Source organism: Rhinolophus sinicus, chromosome 1, assembly GCF_057876585.1.
Source record: "Rhinolophus sinicus isolate RSI-liver-muscle chromosome 1, RSI-T2T, whole genome shotgun sequence".
NCBI lineage: Eukaryota > Metazoa > Chordata > Mammalia > Chiroptera > Rhinolophidae > Rhinolophus > Rhinolophus sinicus.
The window spans coordinates 158,442,973-158,469,587 of NC_142501.1; the positions used below are offsets into that span (position 1 = coordinate 158,442,973).

At 35.1% G+C, this 26,615-nt stretch overlaps 1 protein-coding gene across 3 annotated transcripts in view; it reads left to right on the plus strand.

The window, feature by feature from the left end:
* The window catches only part of MTHFD2L (methylenetetrahydrofolate dehydrogenase (NADP+ dependent) 2 like), a 98,737-nt gene that overhangs the window by 16,293 nt on the left and 55,829 nt on the right, over positions 1 to 26,615 (plus strand). For all 3 annotated transcript variants that reach the window (XM_019720739.3, XM_074324454.2, XM_019720747.3), the window contains 2 exons: positions 19,400 to 19,552; positions 20,712 to 20,819. In XM_019720739.3, coding sequence (XP_019576298.3) covers positions 19,400 to 19,552; positions 20,712 to 20,819 — 261 coding nt within the window. The remainder of the gene's footprint in view (positions 1 to 19,399; positions 19,553 to 20,711; positions 20,820 to 26,615) is intronic.

A 26,615-nucleotide genomic window follows, 5' to 3' on the forward strand; every position in this document is an offset into this window, starting at 1 on the left:
AAGCAATTAGCCACTAGATGGCACTGGTGATCTACCTGAACTGAAATAAATTGGCCTGAGTCCTGAGTTCATTTTAAAGGATGAGAAGCGTGGAGCCCAAGGGACCAGGTTGATGACAAATATCTGGGTGCTCTGAAAAAGGGCAATTTTCAATCTAGCTGAAAAGCCAGTAATATACAAAATAATAGTGGCTCACTTTTATTACATTAAGCATTTGTGTCTCAGGCACTTTGCATTTATTAATTCATTGAATCCTCACAATAATCTTGTGTGTGAGGTTGGAGCTATTATTGTACACATTTTACTGATGAGGGATTTGAGGCACAGAGAGGTTGTGTAACTTCCCCAAAGATCACAGAGCTGGTAAGGAATTGCACTGGGATGTGAATCCTTACAGGCTGGTCACTCACGGCGTTACTCTGACCGTTTGCACCCTCACCAGTGTCTCTATGTCGTCTGGTGAATAACGTGTGCTTGTTATGTGGCAGGTGTTCCTTTATATGGATTACTCTGTTGAATCTTCAGAACAGCTTTAGGGGTAGGAATTATCGTCTGCATTTTACAGATGAGAAGACTGAAACACACAGGTTAAATGAATTGTCCAGTATTTACTTGCTAGTAAATGATAGAGCCAGGATTCAAATCCAGGCAGTCCAATTCCGGGGCCTGCCTTCTAAATCTTTTTTAACCTATGTTATGTTAGCTAAACTTTAACCTTCTTAACCATTAGGTTAAGGTTAATTTATACATTAACCTTCTTAACCAACTTTATACTGCCTCTGTGAACATTACATGCACAATGTTTCAAACATTTACATACATACAAGTTGCTAGTGCTTGTAACTACCATCTCAACAAGAATTACTTCATTATTCTTCCTTGCTTTCCGCCCTTGTAACCTATATTTTTTTTATGTCTTTGCCCTGCTCAATAATGATGTTTCTATCATTCATAATTTCTTTTTGTAAGGTTAAAAACTTATAACCTTTACAGAATAAAGACAGATATTAAATATACTATTTCTCTGGCCTGAAGTGCCTGTGTCTTAATTTAGTAATCATATAGTGAATGGTACATTCTTGCTAGCAGAAGATACCCTTCAGCTATGGATACATACAGTCTGGGTTTGTAATCTGGCCTTGTGATTTACTGACTGTTATTTAGCTGATGAGTCTTTTTTTTTTTTCTCATTGTAAAAGGGAGATTGAAATTTTATCCAACTCATCTAGGACATATCGTTTGTTAATAGAAAAAGATGGTTAAAGTAGGAAGTCATAAAATAATGCATATTTACCTTAAACATTGTATTATAACATAAAACATTAAATACTCACTTATCCATCAATCTCTTGATGTAGGTCTAAGGCTCTTTGGAATCTACTGATTGGAATTTTGTATCATCCTCTCGCATTAAGAATAGCTATGATTCACTGCCTTTAATTTTCAGTTTGAGGTGAAGCTATATGAGTGAAAATTTGTCTAGATTTTTAAAATGTCTCCCATTCTTCATAGTCGTCTTGCCCTATCTAAGTCATTACTGATTCCTTTTAGTTCTCAAGAGTTTTTCCAAAACATTCGACTTAATTTTTTTAAAAGTAACAACTATTTTCTTTTCACACTCCATTGTTATTATGTTATACCATTTTAAATTAAATTACGTAATTTACTGCAAAATAACTGGCAAAAACCAACTGGGAAATATACACAATTGTTTCTTGATTATCATGAAACTCAAATGGTAAGGGCAGGAGTAGTTTATTAACTACTCTCAGATACTATTTCGGCAAGTCCTGGCCATTAACCTGCATGTTTTACAGAAGAAATGGAACAGATTCGTCTTTTTGTTAGGTTGGCTATATGGACGTGGGTTGAGATAGCCTTTCCTGTATATATCTTACAGGATTGTTATAATGAACCAATGAAACAAGGAACAAATGAACAAAGGAAATGATTCTAGTCAATTATACCTCCACTTTTCTATTATTTGGTTAATAGTCTGAATTCCAAATTATTTCATGATTAGAAATCTGAGATTATTTTTTACAATTAGGGCAATATCTTGAGTGAAATAAATTCCAAATTAGGACTATAATTCTGATGTTGGAGGACAAGGTTGCATAAGGATTAAACAGAATGTACAGGCAATTTCCATGTATCTCATTGGGGTAGAAAGCAAAGGAATGAGATAGAATTCTGGCCTTTTTGGTGGGAATGGTTCTGTCCCAGGCTAAGCCCCTGATTATGTTCAGAAGCTGTGTGACTTTGGTCAAGATTGGAAGTACTCAGGATATAATTGTGTGTCCATAGTCACGCGGCCTAGCAGTTTGTCCTGTGCTCGTCCTAAAACTAGGGAGAAATAAAAGCAGCCATAGGCAGACGCTTCCCTATGCCTGTCCTATGTATAGATTCTATCAGTAACAGTAAGTCATCATGTTTTAGGGCCAGAAAGATGTCTGCTATTCATGTTATATGTTTTTCCCTTCTAATTAGGTATTATTTGCTTTTAGCTTTTATTGAGTTATATTTATTAAACTGGTATTATATTAAAAGTTATATCATTTTTAGAGTATGTATCAGTATGTAGAGTAAAAAGGTGGAAAATGTTTTTTTTTAACACTGAGAACCAGTGACATTCTTTTCAAACTAAAACAGTGAAAGGGAAATGAGAATATCCATGAGCTTGAAGCACACTGGAATTTTGCTGTAATACAGGATTTGGTGCAGACTGAATTTGTTTTTGTTTTTTAAAAACTTTATGAAAGCATTCAGCTGTAAGACTGGAAAACAGAAACCAATGAAATTTTAATGTGGTATTTTACAACTTCTTCTCCATGACAACAAGTATTAATAGTATCAGTAATGGCAAATAGTTACCATTTACTATTGATAGGCCCTGTACTAACGTGCTTTATTTATATACAAAAAATCACTTACACTCACAACAACCATTAGGTGCTATTTTTTAAATCCGTGGTTTATAGTTAAGTGAACAGAGTGACTTGTGTAAATTCAGAGAGATAGTGAGCAGCAGAGCAGGCCAGGAGACCCAATTACACTGTCCTTTCAACCATAATCATAGTCATGCAACAGAAACTGCAAGACAAGCGCCAAGAAAGATGCTTGTTCACCCCTTCCTGTTTGCATGCTTCCTAAGAGTCTACTTCTCATCTGTTTCTGAAACAAAATTATTAGGCAGAATGGGAAGACATACTCCATCTTATCTACTTTCTAAATTACTTCCTAGAGTAGTTTTTCAAGTATTACCTTACAATTATCTAGTTTGGAGCCTTTGAGGATTAACATCTTCCAATTTATGTAAGGGAATTGAACAGAGAAATAACAATGAAATGTAGGACTAAAGAATTAAATCTGGAGGAGGTGAGTAAGAAGAGTTAGAATTCACTGTAGATTTTAAAAAGATAATTTTTTTAGTAATTAGTAGACATAAAAATCTTGATGTTGATGTGTAGGTATGTACATTTGACTAAAAATTGATTCATTTGGAGAAAAAATAGTCTTTCCATAACTTGATTTTTCATTTGAAGGAAAAAAAGTTTTTCCATAATTGCTTTTCTTGCACGATTATAAAAATTATACATGCAGAACACGTATTGCTCTCTTTTTAATGTTCTTAACCAGAATGGGAAATTTTCATCACCCTGGACTCCTTAATGTTTGAGAGCCATTTATTGTGTTTATTTCTAAATGAGTTACAAAATTTTGATTTGACCTTTGTTATAGAATTTTTCCCCTTTCTCTATGGAGAGAAACCTCAGTTCTGTCTTTGGGTATTTAGAACAATTCCTTATAGAATATTTCATTATTTTTTTAGTAATATGTTTCCCCCACTGGACTATTAGTTCCACCAAAGCAGGGAGAGTTTCAGTCAACATTTTATTCCTAAAATTCAGCTTGTATCATGGTAGACTGTTGGTGAATGTTATTAAAGGAATGGATGAAGCCTGTAGGTTTTCAGCCAGTGCTTTTTTTGTTGTTGTTGATGTTACTCAAGTCTCATTCTTCTCCATATTTTTTCTCCATTTGAGAGGATAGTGTGTAAGTTCTTCCACTGATTGAGATTTGGCGAGGACCTTATATCCTCATAACCTTGAAAGTTTCCTATAGCTATAGTAATTACTATACAGATGACATGCTAGGAAATGCATTTATTTTATTACTTGACTATTGTATATGTTTATAGTTGCAGTTTATTTTGTAACTTGAATAGAACTTTAGGCTCTAACTACTTAACTACATTGGTTATCTGTCAAACATACCAGGGCTGACTTTTTTCTAACCTTCAGGTCTTAGTTTAAAAACCATTGCCTCAGAGAGCGCTTCTTAGCTCATACCCTCTGAAGTTGTTTTAATTCTGTCATGCTCTATTTCAGACCTATTTTTTTCTGTGGCAGAGACAAACAAAGTTCTCTAAATATCCATATGCTCCCTTACACTTCCCAGCTTCTCTTGGCAAATAGGTTGGGGCCATATGACAACTGGACGGACAGTAAGGGGAAGTGACGTTTTTGAGTCACTTCTGGACTGTGATGTTAAAAAGCTATTGTGCTCCCACCTGCACAGCTCTTTTTGTTGCAGTTATCATGGAACCCAGATGTTACAGACAGCTGTACATTGCAAAAGGGAACTGAGATTCTTATGGAGCCTCACATGAATAAGAAATAAGTATCCTTTCATAAGTGACTGAGATTTCAGATTTAATAAAAGGCCCCATAAATTTGATGAAAACTGTAAACCCACAGATCTAAGAATCTCAACAAACTTCAAGCCCATGAAATATGAAGAAAACTATTCCAAAGAACACGATAATCAAATTGTTAAAAACTAATGTGATAGAAAAAATATTGAAAGCAGGTGGGGGTGGGGGATACATTATATACAGAGGAACAAAGAGAAGGAATACAGCAGATTTCTTGTCAGAAAAAAATGTAAGCAAGAAGACAGTGGGATATCTTGATATTTAAAATACTGAAAGAAAAAACCTATCAACCAATAATTCTAAACTCAGTTGAAATATATTTTAAAATGAAGACAAAATAAAATTTTTTTTTCTGACATCAAGTCAGGGGAGAACCCAGACAGAGTTGAAAACAATTACCAGCAGACCCACAGTTTTAAAAATGTTAAAGGAAGTCCTTTAGGGAGAAGGAAGTAATACTAGATGAAAATATGTATCTATCCAGAGGAATGAAAAGTACTGGAAATGGTAACTACATGAGTAAATGTATATGATATTTTTCTTATTATTCAAATCGTTTTAGAATATAATTGATGTTTAACCAAAATAGAAATAACATAACGTGTGGTTGTTTACACACACGTTACAACAATAGCACGAAAGTCAGGTAGGAAAAAATGTAGGATATGATTATTAGACTCTTATACATATGTGAAGTGATATAATATTACTTGAGGATAGACTGAGATTAGTCAAAGATGTGTATTATAAAAACAAGCAGCTGCTAAAAAACAACAAAGATTTATAACTAATAAGCCAACAAAGGAAATGAAATGTAATCATTTAAAATGTTGAATTATTCTAAAGGAGGGAAGACAAAAGGGAAAGACAACAATAAAAACACGTAGCAGTTGATAGACTTAATCACATAAAATGTAGTGTTGTAAATAACCCAATTAAATTGTAGATATTTTTAATGGATAAAAAGTAAGACCTAACTATATGCTGCCTACAACAAACACACTTCAAGTATAAAGACGCAGTGAGGTTAAAAGCAAAATCATGGAAAAGATATATTATGCTAACACTATTCAAAAGAAAGTGAAGTGGTTATGTTAGTATCAGGCAAAGTATATTTCAGAGCAGTGAGTATTGCCAGGAATAAGTAAGGTCATTTCATAGAAATAAAAGAGTCAGTTTGTTAAAAAAATAAAAATCTTAATCATTTATATACCTAAGAAGAAAGCTTCAAAATACATTCAACAAAAACTAATAGAATTGTAAGGAAAATAGACAAATCTAAAATTATAATAATTTTTGACTTGTATGCCTCTTAGTACCTCTCCATAATTGAGAGAACAAGTTCACAGAAAATCAGTAAGGATATAGATTTGAAGCACAATATTATACGAGTGTATAGACAACTGATTTTTGACAAAGGTGGAAAGATAAATTAGTAAAAATACGATATGCTTTGTAACAAATGGTGCTGGGACAATTGGATTTCATGTGGATATGGAACAAGAACTTGATAAGTTAGACTTCATCAAAATATAAAACTTTGCTCTTCAAAAGACACTTTTAAAAGAATGAAAAGATAAGATATAGACTGGAAGAAAATATTTGTAAAGCATACTCATATATCTGATAACATTTGTATATACAGAATATACAAAGAGCTCTCAAAAATCAGTACCAAGAAAATGAAAACTCAAGAAAACAAAGCCCAACTCCTAGCCGACTAACGTAAATCCTCTTGTCCTTACAAGAAGAAAAAGCTGAGCAAACTTAAAATCAATACTTTTCTTGACCCATCAGACAGTTAGGTTTCAGGGCAAACCACCATCCGAAAATCTGGAGAGAGAGAGAGTCCAATAAAAAGTCACAACTGAGACCTACTTGCCTGAAAGAGAAATTACTGGAGCCATAAACTGACAGGAACACTTAAACAGTAGTGATGAATTTCTAGAAAATAAATAAATGCAATAAAATAAGAGAATTGTAATAAAGGATTCAGGATAAAGTTTACATCAGTTTGGAACAGGAAAGGGAATAGATTAATGGGTGGATTATATACCATGTTTCCCTGAAAATAAGACCTAGCTGGACAATCAGGTCTAATGCATGTGGAGCAAAAATTAATATAAGACCCAGTCTTATTTTACTGTAATATAAGACCGGGTCTTATATAACATAAGCATTTTTGCTCCAAAAGATGCATTAGAGCTGATTGTCCGGCTAGGTCTTATTTTCAGGGAAACACGGTAGCTAAATACATGCTATTGTCAAAGCCATAACTTTTGGGTGGTGGATTTGCATAGGCTTACCTTATGAAAAATAACTAATTAATTATTTAAAATTGGATGGTGCTTGGACCAATATTGAGATTGTGTCACAAGTCATAAATTATTATTCAACTAACTTTTGCATTTCAGGTTTGTTCAAAGAAAAAAGGCCAGATTTTGAACAGAATATTTTATTTCAAATCTTTTCAGACAAGATTTGAGTGTTCACATAGAAACAAAGCCATCCCCACAACACCATTCATCCACTTAAAAAAAAAATCTCATAGGTAACATTTTTATCAAAGAATTTATGAGCAAGGGGAACAAAATGGAAGGTAGTTCTCCTGTGGAATATGTTAACCACATGATAGAAAACCACATTGAGAAAGCAGTGTTTGTTTTTGTTGTTTTTTTTTCTTATAATGTTAATGGTTTATCCTGGAAACAGAGTAAATCACTGAGATATGATATAAGTATTTATGGGATTGGTTAGTCCCTGTGGCCATTTATGTCTCTTTCCATTCATACCCAGGTGGAATCTATCCCAATAGATTTTTAAGTCACTTAAATCTGTATAATTACATCTTTTTAAGTAGTTGCTATGACAAACAGGTTATATCATATAACGTGAGATGATTTACTTCTCAGTGTATCTTCAAAATCTGGAGTTCTTTAACAATAGTAGTGTGCTCGCTTCGGCAGCACATATACTAACAATAGTAGTTACTTCTTTTCTTTCTAATCTTTCTTTTTCCTTTATTATGATCTCCTCATCTACTATTGAGTTCATTCAGCTTTGGTCAAGAAGCTGGCAAAATCAAAAGGCCCTTTGGAACATCTGGATATTTCTTTATATACAGTTGTTGAAAAGATCTTTTTATATGATTACTCTGTGACCCTCTTTATTCATTTACCAGTTCAACAAATAGTTACCTAGAATTGAATCTGTATATATAATTCTGTGCTAGGCCTTAGGGGAGAAGGGTAGTTAGAAAACAATTTGAGACTAATTGTGTTTGAGGTTTGCAAGCAACGTCCCCCAAACACAACCATCTTTTTTTCCCTTGTGTGTGAAAGAAGCCTATTAGAATAGACATGCTCACCTATCTGAGTGTTTTCCTCTGTAGAATATAGACTGCTTCGAGTGCTGTACTGCTTGTTTTTTGTTTGTTTGTTTGTTTGTTTGTTTGTTTTACTGAAGTCACTTTGTACAGTGAGTGCCTAGGACACTGGGAGCTTGATAAACCAGGGCATCTTCAACACTGCTTCTGAAGAATAAGGCAAGTTTTGGATCTCCATTTACTCTCAGATCACTCAAGAGAATCATGCAGGGCAGAAATAGCCTTTGCGTGATGTGTAGGTTCTAACTCCATAATTATTTTTTTATAGCTTGTGAAGCCTGCCTGTGACATTGTGGCAGTTTCTGTGGCTATAGGAGAAAGAGGCTAAGGAAGGGTGGAGAGCCAGGCCCTCCCCTTTCTGGCCTAGAAAACACCTCCCACTCTGCCTCCAAGCTGTACTGTGTTCTTAAATTTGGGGGTGGAGAAGCACAGTGATATTTGAGTCACTTCCCATTCCTTTTTCGTCCCCTCACTCCTTGATGATGAAATAACTCTTAAATGATATTGGGCAAGGGGTAAGCACCTGATTTAAGTATTTCCTGTCATGAAATCTTGATGTAGAAGCAGTAAGGTATAACTTAAATATTATTTATTAAGAATGGTGAACATAGCTTCCAAAATTATGTCTCATTTACTCCTAGAAAATAATTAACTCATTAAGAGGGTGTAGCTAAATAATTTGATTAGGCAGACATTTATTTCATTAGAATGTATGTTCCAGAGGGTAAGAATTTTGTCTATTGGTTCTCTTATATGTATACCCTAAACCCTTAGACAAGTACCAGGTACATGGTAGACAGTACGTATTTATTGAATAAATATGTAAATGAGTGAATTTTCAAGGGCCTTGTATTCACATTTATTATATAGCATAAAGCTATATGATTTTCCAAGTCCTGAAAGGAAGGAATAAATGAAAAACAAACATGAATCTCTTATATTAAATTTACATCAGAGGACATAAAAGTGCTATGTGTCTAATAATGTACATGCAAAGGTATTGACAAATCAAGATTTTAATGAAAATCACCTTTGGTTTTTTATTATATTTTAAAAGGTAGACGTCAGAGGTTATAGAAAGATGAGACATCTTTTCCTTATGGCAGCCTGTTCTAGTTGTCCTCAGCTGTCCACTAATTTTGTCTCAGTTTCTTCATTTATTTAGTAAATGTCTAGGCACTGTTCTTTGTGCTAGGAATACATCAGTGGAGAAAAACGATGAAAATTTCTGCCCTTGTAGAGTACTAGGAAAGACACACAATATAAAATAAACACAATCAATAAGCAATCATATTTATTAGAAGTTGATGTACTATGGGAAAAATGAAAAAGTAGAGCATGGCAAAGAGGTTTGGGATGTTGGGGTACAGGTTGTGTTTTTGCTTTGAAAAATTTCAAACGTACAGAAAAGTTAAAAGAATGGTGCAGTGAACACCCATATGCCCCCAACCTAGATTCTATCATTTTTAACATGTTGCTATATTTGTTTTGTCACATCTGTCCATTTATTCCTCCATCAATTCATCTTATTTTGGAAGCATTTAATGGTAACAACACTTAATGTACCCCTAAAACTTCAGGGGGCATATTATTAACCACAGTTAAATATTTATATTTTCATGTGAAATTTATGTGCATTGCAATGCAAACATCTTAAATATGCTAGTCTGTAAGTTTTGACAAATAAAAACTCCAATCTAACTGAAACTCTTATCAAAATATAGAATATTTTTATCAACCGAGAGCTTCCTCTTTTCCTAGTCAGTCCCTGCCCCTGCTTTTCATCCTCATCCTCAGGTAACCACTGTTCTGATGTTTTTCACATGCATGTTGTCTGTTCAAAAACCTTCCTTTGTAAAGTACATGTTTAAGAAGCTCATTTAAAAAAACTGAGATATTTTTAAAGATTGAGGTTTGAGGATTCTTTATATGTCCAAATATACATATGTGTTCTTTGTCAGATATGTGTTTTGCAAATAGTTTCTCCCAGTCTTTGGTTTGCCTATCCATTTTCTTAGTGGTATCCTTTCATAAGGATATCATTTTAATTTTTTTGAAGTCTAATTAATTTTTTTCATGTTTTATGCTTTTTGTGTTTTGTTTTGTTTTTCCCAAGAAAACTTTGCCTGTACGCAGCACACAAATTAAAAGTTTTTCTCAGAAACTATTTAGTTTTATCTTTTATGTTTAGGTGTATAATCCATCTGCAATTAATTTTTCTGTATGGCATGAAGTAGATAATCGTGGTTCATGTTCCCCCTCCCCCAATTTGGCTATCAAGTTGTTCAAGTACTGTCTATTGCAAAGACTTTCCTTTTCCCGTTAGATTGCTTTTGGAACCTTTGGGGAAAAAAATCAAATGACTGTATAAGTGTGAGCCCAAAGCTGGGTTCTCTATTCTAGTCCATTGATTTATTTTTCTATCCCTACATCAGTACCACACTGTCTTCATTACTGTAAATTTGTAGCAAGTTTTGAAGTCAGGTGTTGTAACTCTTCTAAATTTGTTCATTTTCAAGATTTCTTTGGTTATTCTAAATCCTTTTCATAGCCATATAAATTTTAGAATCAGTTTGTCAGCTTCTACCAAAAAACCCTCCTAGGATTATGACTGAGATTACATTGAATCTAGAGAACAATTTGGAAGACTAGACATCCAGCAGTGTTTTGTAGTTTTCAGTATAGAAAGTATTATCTTCAAAAATTTTAAATTTCCTCCTAAGTGTTTTATGATTGGTAAGCTATTATAAATCGATTTTTTAAAATTTCATTTTCTATTAGTTGCTGCTTGTACAAAAATACAATTGATTTTTTTTGTATATTGACTTTGTACTCCGTGATCTTGCTAAATTCACTTTATTGGTTCTTTTGTTGTTTTGTAAATTTTTTAGTGTATTCTGCATAAACAACCATGCCATCTGTTACTAGAGAGTTTTACTTCTTTTTTGATCTTTAGGCCTGTTTTTTTCATTTCCTTACCTTATTACACCAGCTAGGATCTCCAATGAAACATTGAGTAGAATGGTGGGAGTGGATACCCTTGCCTTCTTCTGATCTTGAGGAAAAGGTTCAGTATTTCATTATTAAGTAAAATGTTAGCTGTAATTTTTTTTGTAAATACGTGTCATATTGAAGACTTCAAGCTTTGTTTTAATCTTGGTGAGCCACAGCTGCAATTTGTTTAGTTCTCTTAGCCTTAGATGGACTTCTTGGAGTTTGCCTCCTATGTGTGTTGTTCAGGGGTCAGGGTTTGTAGACACAATTTGAATCTCCTCTCTGTGGCTTTCTCCTTTCCTGGTTATATCCCTTCAATTTCCAACTACTGTAATTGCCCCAAACTTTGTCCTTTGATTCCTTATGCAAGTAAGTCTGCAGATTTCTATCCAAATTCTGGCTGTCCCATGTCTAGAAAACCTTAAATGGGAAACTCTTTCAGTGACATTCCTTTCTTTCAGATGTCCACTTCTCTAAATCTGTCTACTTTTAGTGACTCTGCAGTATTTTCAGATAGTTGATTTTAATACAATTTTCCAATGTTCACAATTGTATTCTCTGAGAAGTTTGGTCCAGTATAAACAATTTCAACATTAGCAGACATGGAACCTACATTTTCAAATAATGTGGTTGGAATAGTCTTTAAAGAGAATGTGGAATTTAAGCTAAGATTTGAAAGAAGAGAGGGACTTAACCAAAGTGATTGTTTTTTTTTTTAATCCTTCAGGCAGACAGAAGAGTGATAGCCAAGGTGGGGGGAAATGCCTAAAATGTTGGAGGAACAGCAAGAGGAGCAGGGATTTGAGGAGAAGAGTGGTATGATCAGACATGCATTTCAAAAATATAACCCCTATTTTTTTTTTGTAAATAGATTGTATGGATGCAAATGCGGAAGCAGAAAGTTAATTAGGAGGCTGTTGCAAGAATTCATAGGATAGATAATGGCTACTCAAACCAGAGTAATATCATTGGACATAGTGAGACTAATGAAGTGCTAGGTATGTTATGAAGGAAGAGCCAACAGATTTTCCAATTGATTGGATGTTAGGTGTGAAAGAAAGTAAGGTGTTTAGAATGGCTCCATGGTGTTTTGGCAAGTAGCACAAAAGAATGGAATTGCCATCAGCTGAGCTGGAGAAAGCTGTGGGTGAATCATTTTAATAAGACAAGGTCTGTGCCCTAAAAGACAATCATAAGTGAGAGAGATAATTAAATAACTAATGTGATCAACTAACTGAACTAATGTGCTAAGAATGTTTTATAGTAGTTCTATGGGAAAGCGGAGGAGAAAAAAGTATTTCAACTTATGATGAAGGAACAAGTGACAATGGATCAATGTATTGAAGAATAAATTGAGTGTGAAAGAACAGGGAGGAAGGAATTAGTAATGGAAAAATAATCATGAACAATATCACAAAAACGCAAAAATTAATGCTAAGAGCTTGGGGATGGGAGACAGTTTTGTGTGACTTGAGCTAAAGATGTGTAATGAAGATGGTTGGAAAAAGGATGGAGTACTTTAAGAGAGGAAATGATGGGGAAAAGATATAACCAAGCTAAAGAATATATTATTTACTATGCTAATGAGCTGGCAGTTATCCAGTAGGCATTAGGGAAGTAGAAAGAGGTACTTTTAAGCAGTAATGTAAAAATCCTTGGGTGGAAAATACCCAGTAATTTGTTTTGTTTCTTATTTTTCTGTTCCTTGGCCAAAGGCAATTAAACATATTGTAAATAAATCACAAAAATGTAGATTCAGTGTTGTAGTTCTATCAGACATTTCCTGAGCTGTTCTAGCTCAGTGTTATGAATTTAATTTGATGTGTGTGTTTTCTGGCATGATTTAATGACTTCTCATGATCTTAAATAGAAAGGAACAACATTCACTTACAAAGTGAATAATGCCAGTTTCTTCAGTAATTTGGGTAGGGAATTAAGTGGTTAGTCGTTTGCTAGCTCATCATGAATCAAAAATGTTTTATAACCATTGTGAAAATATTAATGCTATTGAATCTTCTCTTCAGATTTTGGGCCTCAGGGCTGAGACATCAGGAGATTTTCAGTAGCAGTCAGTCAAAAGCATGACATATATTTATTTCTCTTACTCATATAACAAAAGGTAGTATTGGTTGTAAAATGTATGATGCTTATTTTGCATGTTTTAGATATACATATTAGTTAATCTAGGAACAGTGTTGTTGGAAGCCTAGAAGAAATAGTATATTCCTTGAGATACTTTAGAATTATCAAATGTCTTGCTTAGAAAAGGTGGGGGGTCCTTTCTACTTTAAATTTTTGAGCAGTATTCAAAGTGCTTAATATTTATGATTTCTATGTTATACAGAAGGAAAAACTGGTTTTAGGGCAAAAAATGTGGATTTGAATTCTGGATCCTCCTCTTAGTAGTGGTTTAAGATTGATTGAGTCTCAACTCTGAGTTTCTTTTTTTGTTTTTTTATAAATCTATTGCTGCTCACCATTTCCTGTAGCCATTTTATGTTTTGTCTTCTGGTAGCGTGGTGTCTCCATTATTTCTTTGCCCATGTATTTCTGTCTGTTATTTTAGTGTGTAGTAATCTATGTTATTTTCCCTCTATTTCCTCTTTTTTTATGTTATGTGTCTCAGTTGTGGATTTTTTGTGTGTAGTGACCATTAAGTTTATGTAAAAGAAAGTTGCATATATACAGTAGTCCATTTTCTTCTACATGCATCTTATCTCCATTCCGCTTTGCAAATTCAGACCTTTATCTCCTCCCTTTTTATGTTTTTATTATCACAAATTATCCCTATTTATGCTATGAGTTTATTTCTGAGTTGCAGTGGCTATTATCTTCTTTCCTTTTTTTTACGATTTTACCTCATTTAACCTTTATGTTATACTTAAGCATATAGTGCCCTCCCTATTCTGAATAAGAGTTGCAATTTTCTGTTTCTGTCTGTCTGTTTTAGTTATCTTACTCATAGTTGTGTATCCTTTTGTCTTTTTGTTCCAGGTGCAATAACCTCCTTCAGTACTTCCTATAATGCAGGCTTTGTGGTGGAAAATTCCCTCAGCTTCTCTTTATCTGGAAGGACCTTTATTATTCCTTCACATCTAAAGGATAATTTTGCTGGATTTGCAAAGTTATGCTTGGCTGGTATTTTCTCTCTTCTAATAGTTTGAATATTTGATTCTATTCCTTCCTAGCTTGTAGAGTTTCTGCTGAAAAATCTGATGATAAACTAATGGGTCTTCCTTTATAGGTTACTGTCTTCTTTTTTCCTGGCTGCCTTGAGAATTCTTTCTTTGTCATTAATTTTTAACAGTTTTAATATAATGTGCCTTGGAGAAGTCCTTTTGTATTAACATAATTAGGTGTTCTGTTTGCTTCTTGGGTTGGATGATTCAGTTCTTTCCATAGGTTTGGGATGTTCTTGTTGACTATTTGAATAGACTCTCTGTTCCCTTCTCTCTCTGTTCTTCTTGTATACCCATTATTAGTATATCACTCTTTGATGGAGTCAGACAGTTCTTGTAGAGTTCTTTCATTTCTTTTACCTCTCAAGTCTTTCACTTCTTCCAGATTTCTGTCTTCAATATCACTAATTCTTTCCTGCATCTGGTTAGCTCTATTTCTTGAACTCTCTATTTCATTCTTCATTTCTTTTATTGAGTTCTTCAGCTCCAGAATTTCAATTTGATTCTTTTTTTTTTTTAAAGTTTCAGTCTCTTTGGTAAAATATTCCTTTTGTTCATTGATTTTATTTCTGAGTTCATTAAACTGCCTATCTGAGTTTTCTTGCATTTCATTGAATTTTTTCAGAACTGCAATGTTAAATTCTCTGTCATATAAGTCACCTATTTCCTTGTCTTTAAGTTTATTTTCTGGAGATTTTTATTTTTCTTTCTGAGTTGTCTTGTTAACTTGGTTTTCATAATATTTGATGGACTATTTCTCTGCCTAGACATTTATAGGAGTGAACTCTGCAGCTGGTTGTTAAGAGGTCTTTCTTTTATTTTCCAGTAGGTGGCACTGGAGCACAAGTGTTTGACTTTCTCTGGCACTGTTCCCAGTTCTCAGATCTCTGCTGGGTGCTGGAAAATGCCTTGTATTCCATGGGGAGTTGTGCGTCTCCTCTGTGACCAGGTTGCCTCCGTCTCCCTGTGGGAGAATGTGCTGAGCAATGTGGTTCTGAGACCCTGAAATTCCAGTGCTGCCCCTGCAGCCAGACACAGTGCTGTGCTTCCTGAGCTGTGCCAGGAGCCTCTGCTTGGATCAGTGAATGAGTGGGGGCAGGATGGGCTGGGAGAGGTTGCTGGTGTGTTTGTAGCTTTTTTCTTCTCCCAGTAATGGCAACTGTCAGACAGCCGCTGCCTCCTCATCTGTGTAACTCCACCCCCTTCACTGGTATTAGCTGCAGTGTCAGCCTGCTGCTCAGGAACTCTTTCCAGTTCTCAGAGCTGTAGATACTCTGCTGTATAACCCAACACTCACTGCTACAGCTTCTTCTGGGTTCCTCTGCCAGGAGGTGAACTCTTGGAGGGAGCGGGGAGGCAGCCAGGGTCCATAGCGTTGTTTCCTGCCTGGCATTGGCGGCTGCTAGAACAAGGCTGTCTCAGTATTTGCTCTTCTGTATTCAGCTTCTGCTCTGATCGCTGGGTTCAGCCATATAATATGCTGATCACTCAGGCAGGAATGGTTGGGGGAACAGAGAGTGCACCTGTAGCCGGATTCCTCCCCTCTCTCGAGACCTGCAGTGAGCTCTGTACTGCATCCACAGTACTTATCTCTGCTCTTCTCCTTTCCTGCCTCCCCTGTTTCCCCGGATATGCCCACCTTCAGATGTTTCAATGCACAGATCTCTCAGACATGTTTGTGTGTTGTGCGTGGAATCCTTTGTTGACTTATAGCTGTTCAACTTGTTGTAACTTCAAGGTGAGAGATCAAGGGTACCCCTTATGCCGCCATGCTTCTGACGGCACTGCCACATTAACCAAAACTTTGGATTTAGAATTGAACTAATTTAAGCCCTAGCTCAATAATGGAGATTTCAAAATAATTGTTTTTCTTTTCATTTACAAAGCTTTTGATTTCATTAAAAAATATCTATGGCATGAACCTTCTGCATGAGTGATTATACAGTAAAGGGGCCGGCTACAAAATCTACATACAAAAGTTCATTGCATTTCTATAAATTAACAATGAAATCTCAGAAGAAGAAAAAAAATCCTTTTGATATTGCAACAAAAAAGAATAAAATACCTAGGAATAAACTTAACCAAGGATTTGAAAGACCTGTATACTGAAAACTATAAGACATTCTTAAAAGAAATTGAAGAAGACACAAAGAAGTGGAAAGCCATTCCATGTTCATGGATTGGAAGGATCAACATAGTTAAAATGGCCATATTACCCAAAGCAATATACAGATTGAATGCAATCCCCATCAAAATCCCAATGGCATTTTTTAAAGAAATAGAACAACAAAATCATCAGATTTGTATGGAACCACAAAAGACCCCAAATAGCCAAAGCAATGCTAAGAAAAAAGAAGAATGCTGCAGGGATCACATTCCTTGACTTTAGCTTGTACTACAGGGCAGCAGTAATCAAAACAGCATGGTATTGGCAGAAGAACAGACACATAGACCAATGGAATAGAATTGAGAATCCAGAAACAAATCCACATAAATATGGACAGATAATTTTTGACGAAGAAGCCAAAACCATGCAATGGAGAAAAGACAGCCTCTTCAAAAAATGGTGCTGGCAGAACTGGGAAGCCACGTGCAAAAGAATGAAACTAGACTGCTATCTGTCACCATGTACCAAAATTAATTCAAAATAGATCAAAGACCTAAACATAAGACCTAAAACAGTAAACTACATAGAAGAAAACATAGGTACTAAACTTATGGACCTTGGGTTCAAAGAGCATTTTATGAATTTGACTCCAAAGGCAAGGGAAGTAAAAGCTAAAATAAATGAATGGGACTATATCAAACTAAAAAGCCTCTGCACAGCAAAAGAAACCATTGACAAGATAAAGAGGCAACCAACCGAATGGGAGAAGATATTTGCAAACAACTCCTCTGATAAGGGGCTAATATCCAAAATATATAAGGTACTCATACAACTCAACAACAAAAAAACAAACAATTCAATTAAAAAATGGGCAGAGAACCTGAAGAGACATTTCTCCAAAGAGGACATACAAATGGCAAATAGACATATGAAAAAATACTCAACATCACTAATCATCAGAGAAATGCAAATAAAAACCACAATGAGATATCACCTCACCCCAGTTAGAATGGCTATCATCAACAAGACAAATAGTAACAAATGTTTGAGAGGCTGTGGAGAAAAAGGAACCCTCACACATTGTTGGTGGGAATGCAGACTATTGCAGCCACTATGGAAGGCAGTGTGGAGGTTCCTCAAAAAATTAAAAATAGAATTACCATATGACCCAGCAATCTCTCTTCTGGGTATCTACCCAAATAATCTGAAAACATTTATCCATAAAGACATATGTGCTCCAGAATTCATTGCAGCTTTATTTATGGTGGCCAAGACACAGAAACAACCAATGTGTCCTTCGATAGATGAATGGATAAAGAAGTTGTGGTATATATACACAATGGAATACTATTCGGCGGTAAGAAAAGGTGAAATAGTACCATTTGTGACAACATGGGTCAATCTTGAGATTATAATGCTAAGCGAAATAAGTCAGACAGTAAAAGTAGAGAACAATATAATTTCACTTATATGTGGTATATAAACCAAAAACAACGAAAGAACAAGACAAACAAATGAAGAAACAAAGACTCATAGACAAAGACAATAGTTTAGTGGTTACCAGAGGGTAAGAGGGGAGGGGAGTGGCAGATGAGGGTAAAGGGGGTCAAATATATGGTAATGGAAGGAGAACTGACTCTGGGTGGTGAACACACAATATGAGATGTGATGATATGTTACAAAATTGTATACCTGAAATCTATGTAACTTTACTAACAGTTGTCACCCCAATGAACTTTAATTAAAAAAAAAGTGAATCATCAACATCATCACCATCACCATCATCATCATCATCATCCAGATTTAAAAAAAACCTATTTTTGTCCTCAAATAGTAAATTAATCATGTAATTTTTTAAAGTTCTGCTAAAACCTATATAAGTTTTCTAACTGCAGAGAAAACAGATGGAGTTCTTACTCCCAGATCATTATAAAATGAATACAATTCTTGAACTTGAAAAACTTGATCGGAGAGACCCAATTTCTATTTGAATATGATTTAAAATACTACTTTTTATATGTAAAGGACTTTGGTAGTCTAATAATGACAGATTGGATCTATTTAAATAAGATGGCAGGAGTGTCACTTCTAGAATATCAAAGATCTTTGATACAAGGCATAGGTCTTTGAAAACAATTTGAACTTGGGCTTTGATAATGTTTTAAAAATAGATTCTGAATGGAATCTATTATATCATGGACAAAAACTTTAATGTAACAAATGTACCTTTATTTTGATATTTTATGCACGTGGATTAATTGTTGTGTTTAGGGTAAGCTAAGCTATTCTGCACAGAATGGGAAAAGCCTGTTTTATGTTTCTGTAGTTACTACTTTTCCGAATGAGATGATTGGCATCTCATATCTCATTTGATTATTTCATCACTGAAGTTATATTCTTTTTCTTTCATATAGGAAACCATAATGCTATTTTGGATTTCAATGTTCTAATGCTTCAGGGAAGTGGTGTGTGTGTGTGTGTGTGTGTGTGTGTGTGTGTATGTTTTAGAGTTGCTTTTTTGTTATGTCATTTGGAAGCTAGGCACTAATAATAATATGATTATTTTTAGCACTAACAAAGTCCTTTTAATCTATAATGCTAGAAATATTTAATGGAAGCCTATTTGAAAATATCTTGTATAGTAAAAATGCAAATTTATTATGCAAATAAATTACACAAATTTAAATATGCAATTTATTTAGGAAGAGACTTATCACCTGGCTGTTCCCAGATCTCATTGGTATTGTTTGTTTCACAGATTTTTCCCTTTCACTAGGCCAGACACTGTGGCCCAGTACTTGCATAATCTCTGTTGCATAACAACAGTTAATTACAGCCCTTGATCAAAAGCACTTTGGCTTACTGTTTTTGTGGCAAGAAAAGGAACAGAATAATGATTTTATGCCTTCACTGAAGCTGAGTCATAAGTGAATAGGTTGTAGGGCCTCAGATTTCATTTTCCAGACCTCCAAATAAAAAACAGTTATAAAATGAGACCAATTTTATTTACCTTTCAGACCATGTGGATGAACGAACAGTATGCAATGGAATTGCCCCTGAAAAAGATGTAGATGGATTTCATATCATCAATATTGGAAGACTGTGCCTTGATCAGCATTCTTTCATACCTGCCACTGCCAGTGCTGTTTGGGAAATAATCAAAAGAACAGGTTGGTAACTTGTGGTCTACAGGTCGTGGGCACTAAGTGCCAAACAAAGTATTTGTGTTTTGCCTTGATGGGACCATCTCAGTTCCACTGAGTGAAAGAATATGATAAGCCATAAAACGTCAATCTGTAGAAAGATATAAAGTTATATAAGTCGAAGAATAATTGAAAGAAAAAAAAAACTGAGGTTATATGTAACTGCTCTTACATTTTGTACGGAGTGAATTTTCTAAATAGTAGATTTTCTTCCCTAAACAATATATTTTTATGTACATTTTCCAAAATGTATTATTCCTTTGTCTTTAAAAATAAAATGTGCTGAACATATTTGAATCTCTAATGACCTAGGTTTTTAATATAAACATTTACCCTTGAATTGTGTTCTAAATACCGTATGTAAAGTCCTTCTAGCACCTCAAGGTGTGTAGAGATGTGTACCGCTACATTAATTGACTCCATATTGCCTTTTATATTGGTGATTCTCCTGCCTCCCTCACTGTCACTTCCAGGTCTGACAACATTTTCTCCTTTCTAATTTGCTGTTTTCTGATTAAATGAGAAAATTTCCAAGGGAAAGCAGATCCTAGAATCATCCTAGAATGTTAGTACTTGAAAAAATCTTAATTGTAACTTGTTCATTTTACTTATGAAGAAACTATGCCCAATAGAGGTAAAGTGTGTTAAATCTGCAAGTTTTATCTTTCATACAGTTTTAAATCCCTAGTACTTCTCTCCTATGGAATAAAGTGCATGAACTTTTTGAAAAATACTTTTTTCCCTATTCATTTTGTTCCAGTTGTGGTCAAAGTGTGATTGCCAATTAAACTTAACATGTTGTACTTTGCTTATTTTATAATTAGCAGTTAATATATTTTTAAATCTCTGAACTTCTAATTCTTCATGTGAATTTCAATGTTTAAAAGTAATTAATGGCAACTTTAAAATATCTGTGTTTTTTTAGTTGAAGACATAATTGAGAGAAAGTGACAAATGCACAAAGTGTAAAAACAAACATTTATAAATAACGAATGTGGATACATTATAGACAAGCCACACACTAATCCATATTTAACTAGAAGTTTTTAAAGAATGTTTCAGTTGGCTGTTCAAATGTTTGATTTGCTTCTTCTTGTTCTTTATTTAAATTAAACTGTGTTTTAAGGGATTGAAACATTTGGAAAAAATGTGGTTGTGGCTGGAAGATCCAAGAATGTAGGGATGCCCATTGCCATGCTTTTACATACGGATGGAGAACATGAACGGCCAGGAGGTAGGAGGCACCTTGGAGATTCTCTATACTTTTACAATTTTCTTCTTAAAATCATCAAATAAAGATATTTGCAATTGTGACTTAGTGTATGTGTAGGTTTATGCAAACAAAGATTTCCCTTATTCCTCATCTGATAACATGAGTGCCTTGAAGTGAATAAAGGAGATACTGGAACTATGTGGCCCCTTTGTTCCTACTTTTCCTTTCGGCTATACATACTTTCTTTAAATCCTTAGCAATATAGACATTAAGAAAGATGGAAAGCCACTAGATACATAAAATCACATGTTGGTAGACATCTGCATGCTTATATGCACACACACACACACACACACACACACACACACACACTCACACAAACACCAACATACAGATATATAGATTTCTTGTTAACCTTGGCAAATTCCAGTTTCCTAATCTCAGATTTCCAAATATAATACTTGTTTTAGGATCTGGGTTGACATATGCACATGAGATAATTTTTTAAGCTACAAAACCCTATGAAAAAATATGCCCGATGATAATATATCACTTATCTAAAATGATGAATGATGAGACTATTGAATATTATTTTTCCTTCCTGAGCCTAAGGATTTAAACATTGTCACAAATCAAAATGTGAATGTGGATCATAGTAAATTAGAGCCTCATAGTGACTCCAGGTAACTAAAAAGTCTCAGTTTGAAGAGCTCTTTGAAAGACCAAATCTGATGGATTGAATACGGCTTTTTTGATAACCATCTACAAAAGTACATTTCTAGTTCTACTATTCACTTACAACTGAATCTATTTAGTAATTACCTATCTATCTCAGGGTATAATGAAGATATTGATTCATATTTGCTTTTATGTAAGAGTTTCTGTGTTAAACAATGGAAAACAACCGGAAAATTTACCTGGGTATACTGTTTTTGTTGGAAATTTTTGACAAAGAGCCAATAAACAGATTTTTCTTTTTCAACATTTCGTTTTCAAATCTCATCAATAACATAACAATAACATAGCTGTACAACTTGCAGAATACTTTCTCATGAACTATGTTATTTAGTTCTCAATAATTCTGGCATATATTAATATTATGTTCATTTTGCAGCTAAAGGAAATGAGCTTTAGAGACTTCAGGTGACTTAGCCAAGGCCACACAGGAAGTAACGGATCAGAGCTGGCAGCCGGGTGCTGACTGTATGGTTAGGAAGATAGACTTGGAGTCAGACCCTCTCCTGCCAAACCCTGTGTCCTTGGACAAGTCATTTAATCTGTGTGAGCCTCTACTTCCCTCATCTGTAAAATGCATATAATATTAATATTGCCTTCACTGGATAATTGTGAAAATTTACCAAGATATGAATGTAAAGCACTAATTACAGTGCCTGACACAGGTAAGTAAGCCCGTGGTACATGTGAACTGTGGCTATTATTTCCATTATTATGCATAAGTTCATAATCTGTGACCATACTAATCATAAAGTTTAGAGTAACTTGATCCAAGATTAGTGATGTATTTTTCACCTTCATTTGATATTCTTTTTTTCTGGTGGGTTTTATGTTTGTTTTATTTTGGATCAAATCTAGTTTTTGTTGTGATAATTTGCATAAATGTAGAATTTAAAAAGCCTATCAAGTATTTGATTAGAAATATGATATCATAAAACTCCAAATCATACTTTAAAGTGCACTTCTTCTTGTAGATATCAATATATTATATGCTAATTTCTTGATACATTTCAATTTTGAATTATTTGTCTATATAATAAGAAAATTAACTTACTATTCATGCAGTTTTAAAGTATATATTCCTATGTCATAAAACATTAACTTTTAAAATATTGTATACTTTGTGTTATAAAATATTTTCACTTGACTATATGATAGAAGTGTGGTTAGTTATAGCACTGATTACTTCCAAGCCAGGTAGTTAAATTTACATTTATTATAGCGGCTCTTAGGTGCTGTTATAATTACAGTATCTAAAAGGTAATAAATTATATTAAAAATGATGTTGGACAGTATATAACATGCGTGGTGTTTAATCTCATGCATATTTAATAGGAGTATGATGACCTATATGATGAATGTAATGAATTGTTGAGAGCTGCTTACTGAAGATTTGGAGTCTGTGGGAAAGTTAATATTTCAAATGTCCATGTCTCCTAGAGCAGTAATTATGTGTAATAACTATGTGTGCGTTGTTAGCTAATAGAGGTAATGAAGGAGGATTAACTCAGCCTATTCATATCTAGAGACATTGTTCTGATGACACTCACAATGTTGAGCATTCAGTTCACACTGTATTTCTTTGCCAAAAGAGATTCAGAACCCTAATGATTCATTTGTGTCTTAGAGCCAAAGATAACACTTTAGAAGAAAAATGGCCATAATGTAATTTAACTTGATTAGTATATATCTACTCGTGTCTAGCTGTTAGTCTTGATTATCTAGGATGTGGATCCCAGCTGTTTGGCGAGAAAGAGCACCTTTTAATTCTTCAAGAGCTTGAAATACGTAGAGGACTGAAAATGTGCTAAAATCTTGAGGTCACAGGGTGGTGCAGGTACTCCATTCTGCAGAATACTGCAGGGTGATCACCTTCTGCTTAGGACAGGTCATCACAGAAGGCTTTGTAGAGGACATGACATTAGAGCCAGTACGTAGTTTATACAGAGCAGGTGAGAGATGCTTCCTGTCCTCCAAGAGCTGCCAGTCCTGCTGGTGGTGCTGGGCATGAGATACAAGTATGGATGACTTATAATCAAATGCATATAATATTAATATCTCCTCCAATATAACATCTGGGAAAGCAATTATAAACATGCAGTGGCACAAAATAAAATTTGGCACCCTTAAGAAAAATTATATTTGCATTGGGAAGCCCATGATTGTGGGGGACATAAAGAGAGTGACAGTGGAGAGTCTCGTCTTATGAGCCCACTACTTACCAGGTTGTTTGAGTACCATTGTGACCCTCTATCGACCACAGTGTATTCTTTTAACTTCTTTGTATGTAATAACCTACACAGTTTCACCTTCTTTCAGAATGAAAATTGAATACCATTGGCTTTAGCACAACGTCTTTAGTTTTAGTTTCACTGTGAGGAAGCAAGAGAGAAGTTCTGCAGTTTCTGCAAAACAGTTTTTTTTTCCCTTCAAGATAACAAGGTGCCATGATGATGATTAATCATCAGCAAAGGAATACAGAATCTGATTTTATTTCAAATTCTTTTAGAGAATTAGTGAGCTTTTTCTGCATGTTTTTATAGTCTTATGTAGGACATCTCATCTAAATAGGTCCCCCTAAATGGCCACAACACGGGCCTCCTTTAACTAAAAGGTTGTGGTGTCCTTGCAGTGGCATTGATGCTGGGACTTGGCCTGGCAACCAGCTGATTTTGCTTCGAGTCTGTGGACCCCAGGATGTTCTTGATTTCATTCAGGCAGTATGCATTTAGTACTTGTTCTCTATGGAACACTGTGGGGGACAGTGGCGAAAATGACTTAGTCTTCGGTTTCCAGAAGGTGATAGTCTGCATCTGCAGGGTTCCTCTTTGGACACGGTGTTTTCTCAAAGCACTGCTTCTGCACTGGTGTTCAGCTTTTGCACTCAAGCTGCCCTTCTGCTACAACTTTCTGTATATCAGGTATGTTTTATTCAAGGAACATCCTACCTAAATGGATAAACACAAGATATTTTGCCAATGGAATGCCTTTCCTTTGTGAAAATTAGTTCCAGTTGTGAACATGAACTGTTTGCCAGCCCAAGAGCATTGTCTCCCACCTACAGGAGGTGCCTTCAGGTAGTCGCACGGAGTGGATGTTCGAGGCCGTGCAATGAGATGTGCATGGTATGTGTGATTAAGCTCAGCCTAGTGTCAGATGGGGCCAGACACTCTCGGGTTTCAAAGAGAGGAGCCAAATAGAAATGCCTAGAAATGCAGGAGTGATGCAAAGCGATCATGACTGAGACTCAGCCTTGGCACTGGAGTAGAGTGAGATGTTTGCTGCCTCTGTGATTGAACTGTTGTCAAACTGGGGCAGGGAGGATGGCAGCTATTGGGTCTCTGCGCCTCCCATCCTACTGCTCCTAAGTTACAAGTCCTCATGATGAGATAGTGGGATGTTAGGTTTTGTGATGCCTTCAACTTCACTCAATTACAGCTTTGAGTTTACATAGTGGAAAGCAATAGACAAGAACAGATACTTGTCCTAGTCTTGTTTACTAAGCTGAATAATAAGAGTGCTGTTTCATTGTCAATGTCTCCTAAATTCAGCCAGTTAGGATCTGGAAAGCACCGTACTTGGAAAATACCATATATTCTCACATCACACAACTGGGTCTATTACGTTGTTCAAACTAACATTAAACATTACTTAAAATGTAAAGTGAAGTGCAAATCTTTCTCTTTTCCTTTCGTTTTCTCTCTTTTGCCATGACCTCAGAGGCACTGACTTTATTACCAGCACAAAACATCCGTTTTTGATGTCTCTAAGCCTCATTGTTGAAGGCATCACTCATACGGATGTTGTGGTCTGCTCCACCCCACCTTTCCACCCATTCCTTCTGTCCCTTTCTCCCTGGTACCTTCTGCTGAAGCTGCATACAACTACCCACTCTTCCCCAAGCACTGTCTCTTCCATGGCTCCTTGCCGGTGCATGCCCTGTTCCCTCTCTGGAATGCCATTTCCCATCACTCACCTGCTGTCCTCTCATCTCCCACCCGTCTTTCAAGATGCCACCCAAATTTTCTAAGTTTTAAGCGTTGTATATGCTGCCGTCACAATAATAATCCTACTGCATATTGATTATCTACCTGTTCCCTTTTCCTACACACACAGTAAACATGAACTTATCAATGACAACTATTTTGTCTTAGGCTTTTTGTATTTCTGAAATTTAGCACAGGGCTTGACCTGTTATAATGCAACTAGTCAGTCAATCAGTGAAAGTTTATTTAGTGTCTCTTATGTGCCATGTATTGTGCCAGTATTGTAGAAAGTAAGATCGCAGGCAAGGGATTTAAAATAAAACATCGTCATTTATTGCAAAAAATCCCTGTTTTAATACAGCTGTTCCCTGTATAATGGAAGGAAGGAGAAGAGGGAGAAAAGTAGCTAGGTGCTTACCACACACTTAATTCCTTCATATTTTAAAATTATAGGCATTTATATAGAAGTGTTACTTAAGACTCCTCTTTCCCCAAGAATCTGGTCACAGGGGAAGAGAGTGCCGCGTGACCATGACAAAGAGGAGAAGAGATCTCAGGACTCTGGGATGGGAGGGCAAGTTCTTGCTGATAGCATTAATTGAAAGGTCACAGTGTTTTTCGGATAAAACATTTAGTATTTAACATTTTGTATACACTAACATTTTTCCCTCAGCTGCTGACATGTAATGCTGCCTTCTGACAGAAGGGCTGATTTCTTTGTCACTAAGAATGGGAATGCTATGATGAATAAATTAGATATTGCCCTGTCTTCTTGAGCTTACACTCTAGTAGGAAAGACAGTCATGAAACATTTAGGTATAAATGGTTAATCATTGTAATTTTGCCAAATGCTGCAAAGGAGAAGCAGAGCTTCCTATAATAAAAATCTTAGTTGTAGGAAGGAATGAATGATTTCTAATTATATTTACATATGGTTGTTGTACCCTTTTTTTGTCTACCTTCTGTTACTGTTGTAATGGGATGTTTTTATTGCATACTTTCTGTTACTGTTCTTCACTTCAAACTAAACAATCCCACCTCAGGCAACAATAAAATTATCTTCTACTTGAAGCTATTAAAAATTCCTAAAATCTGG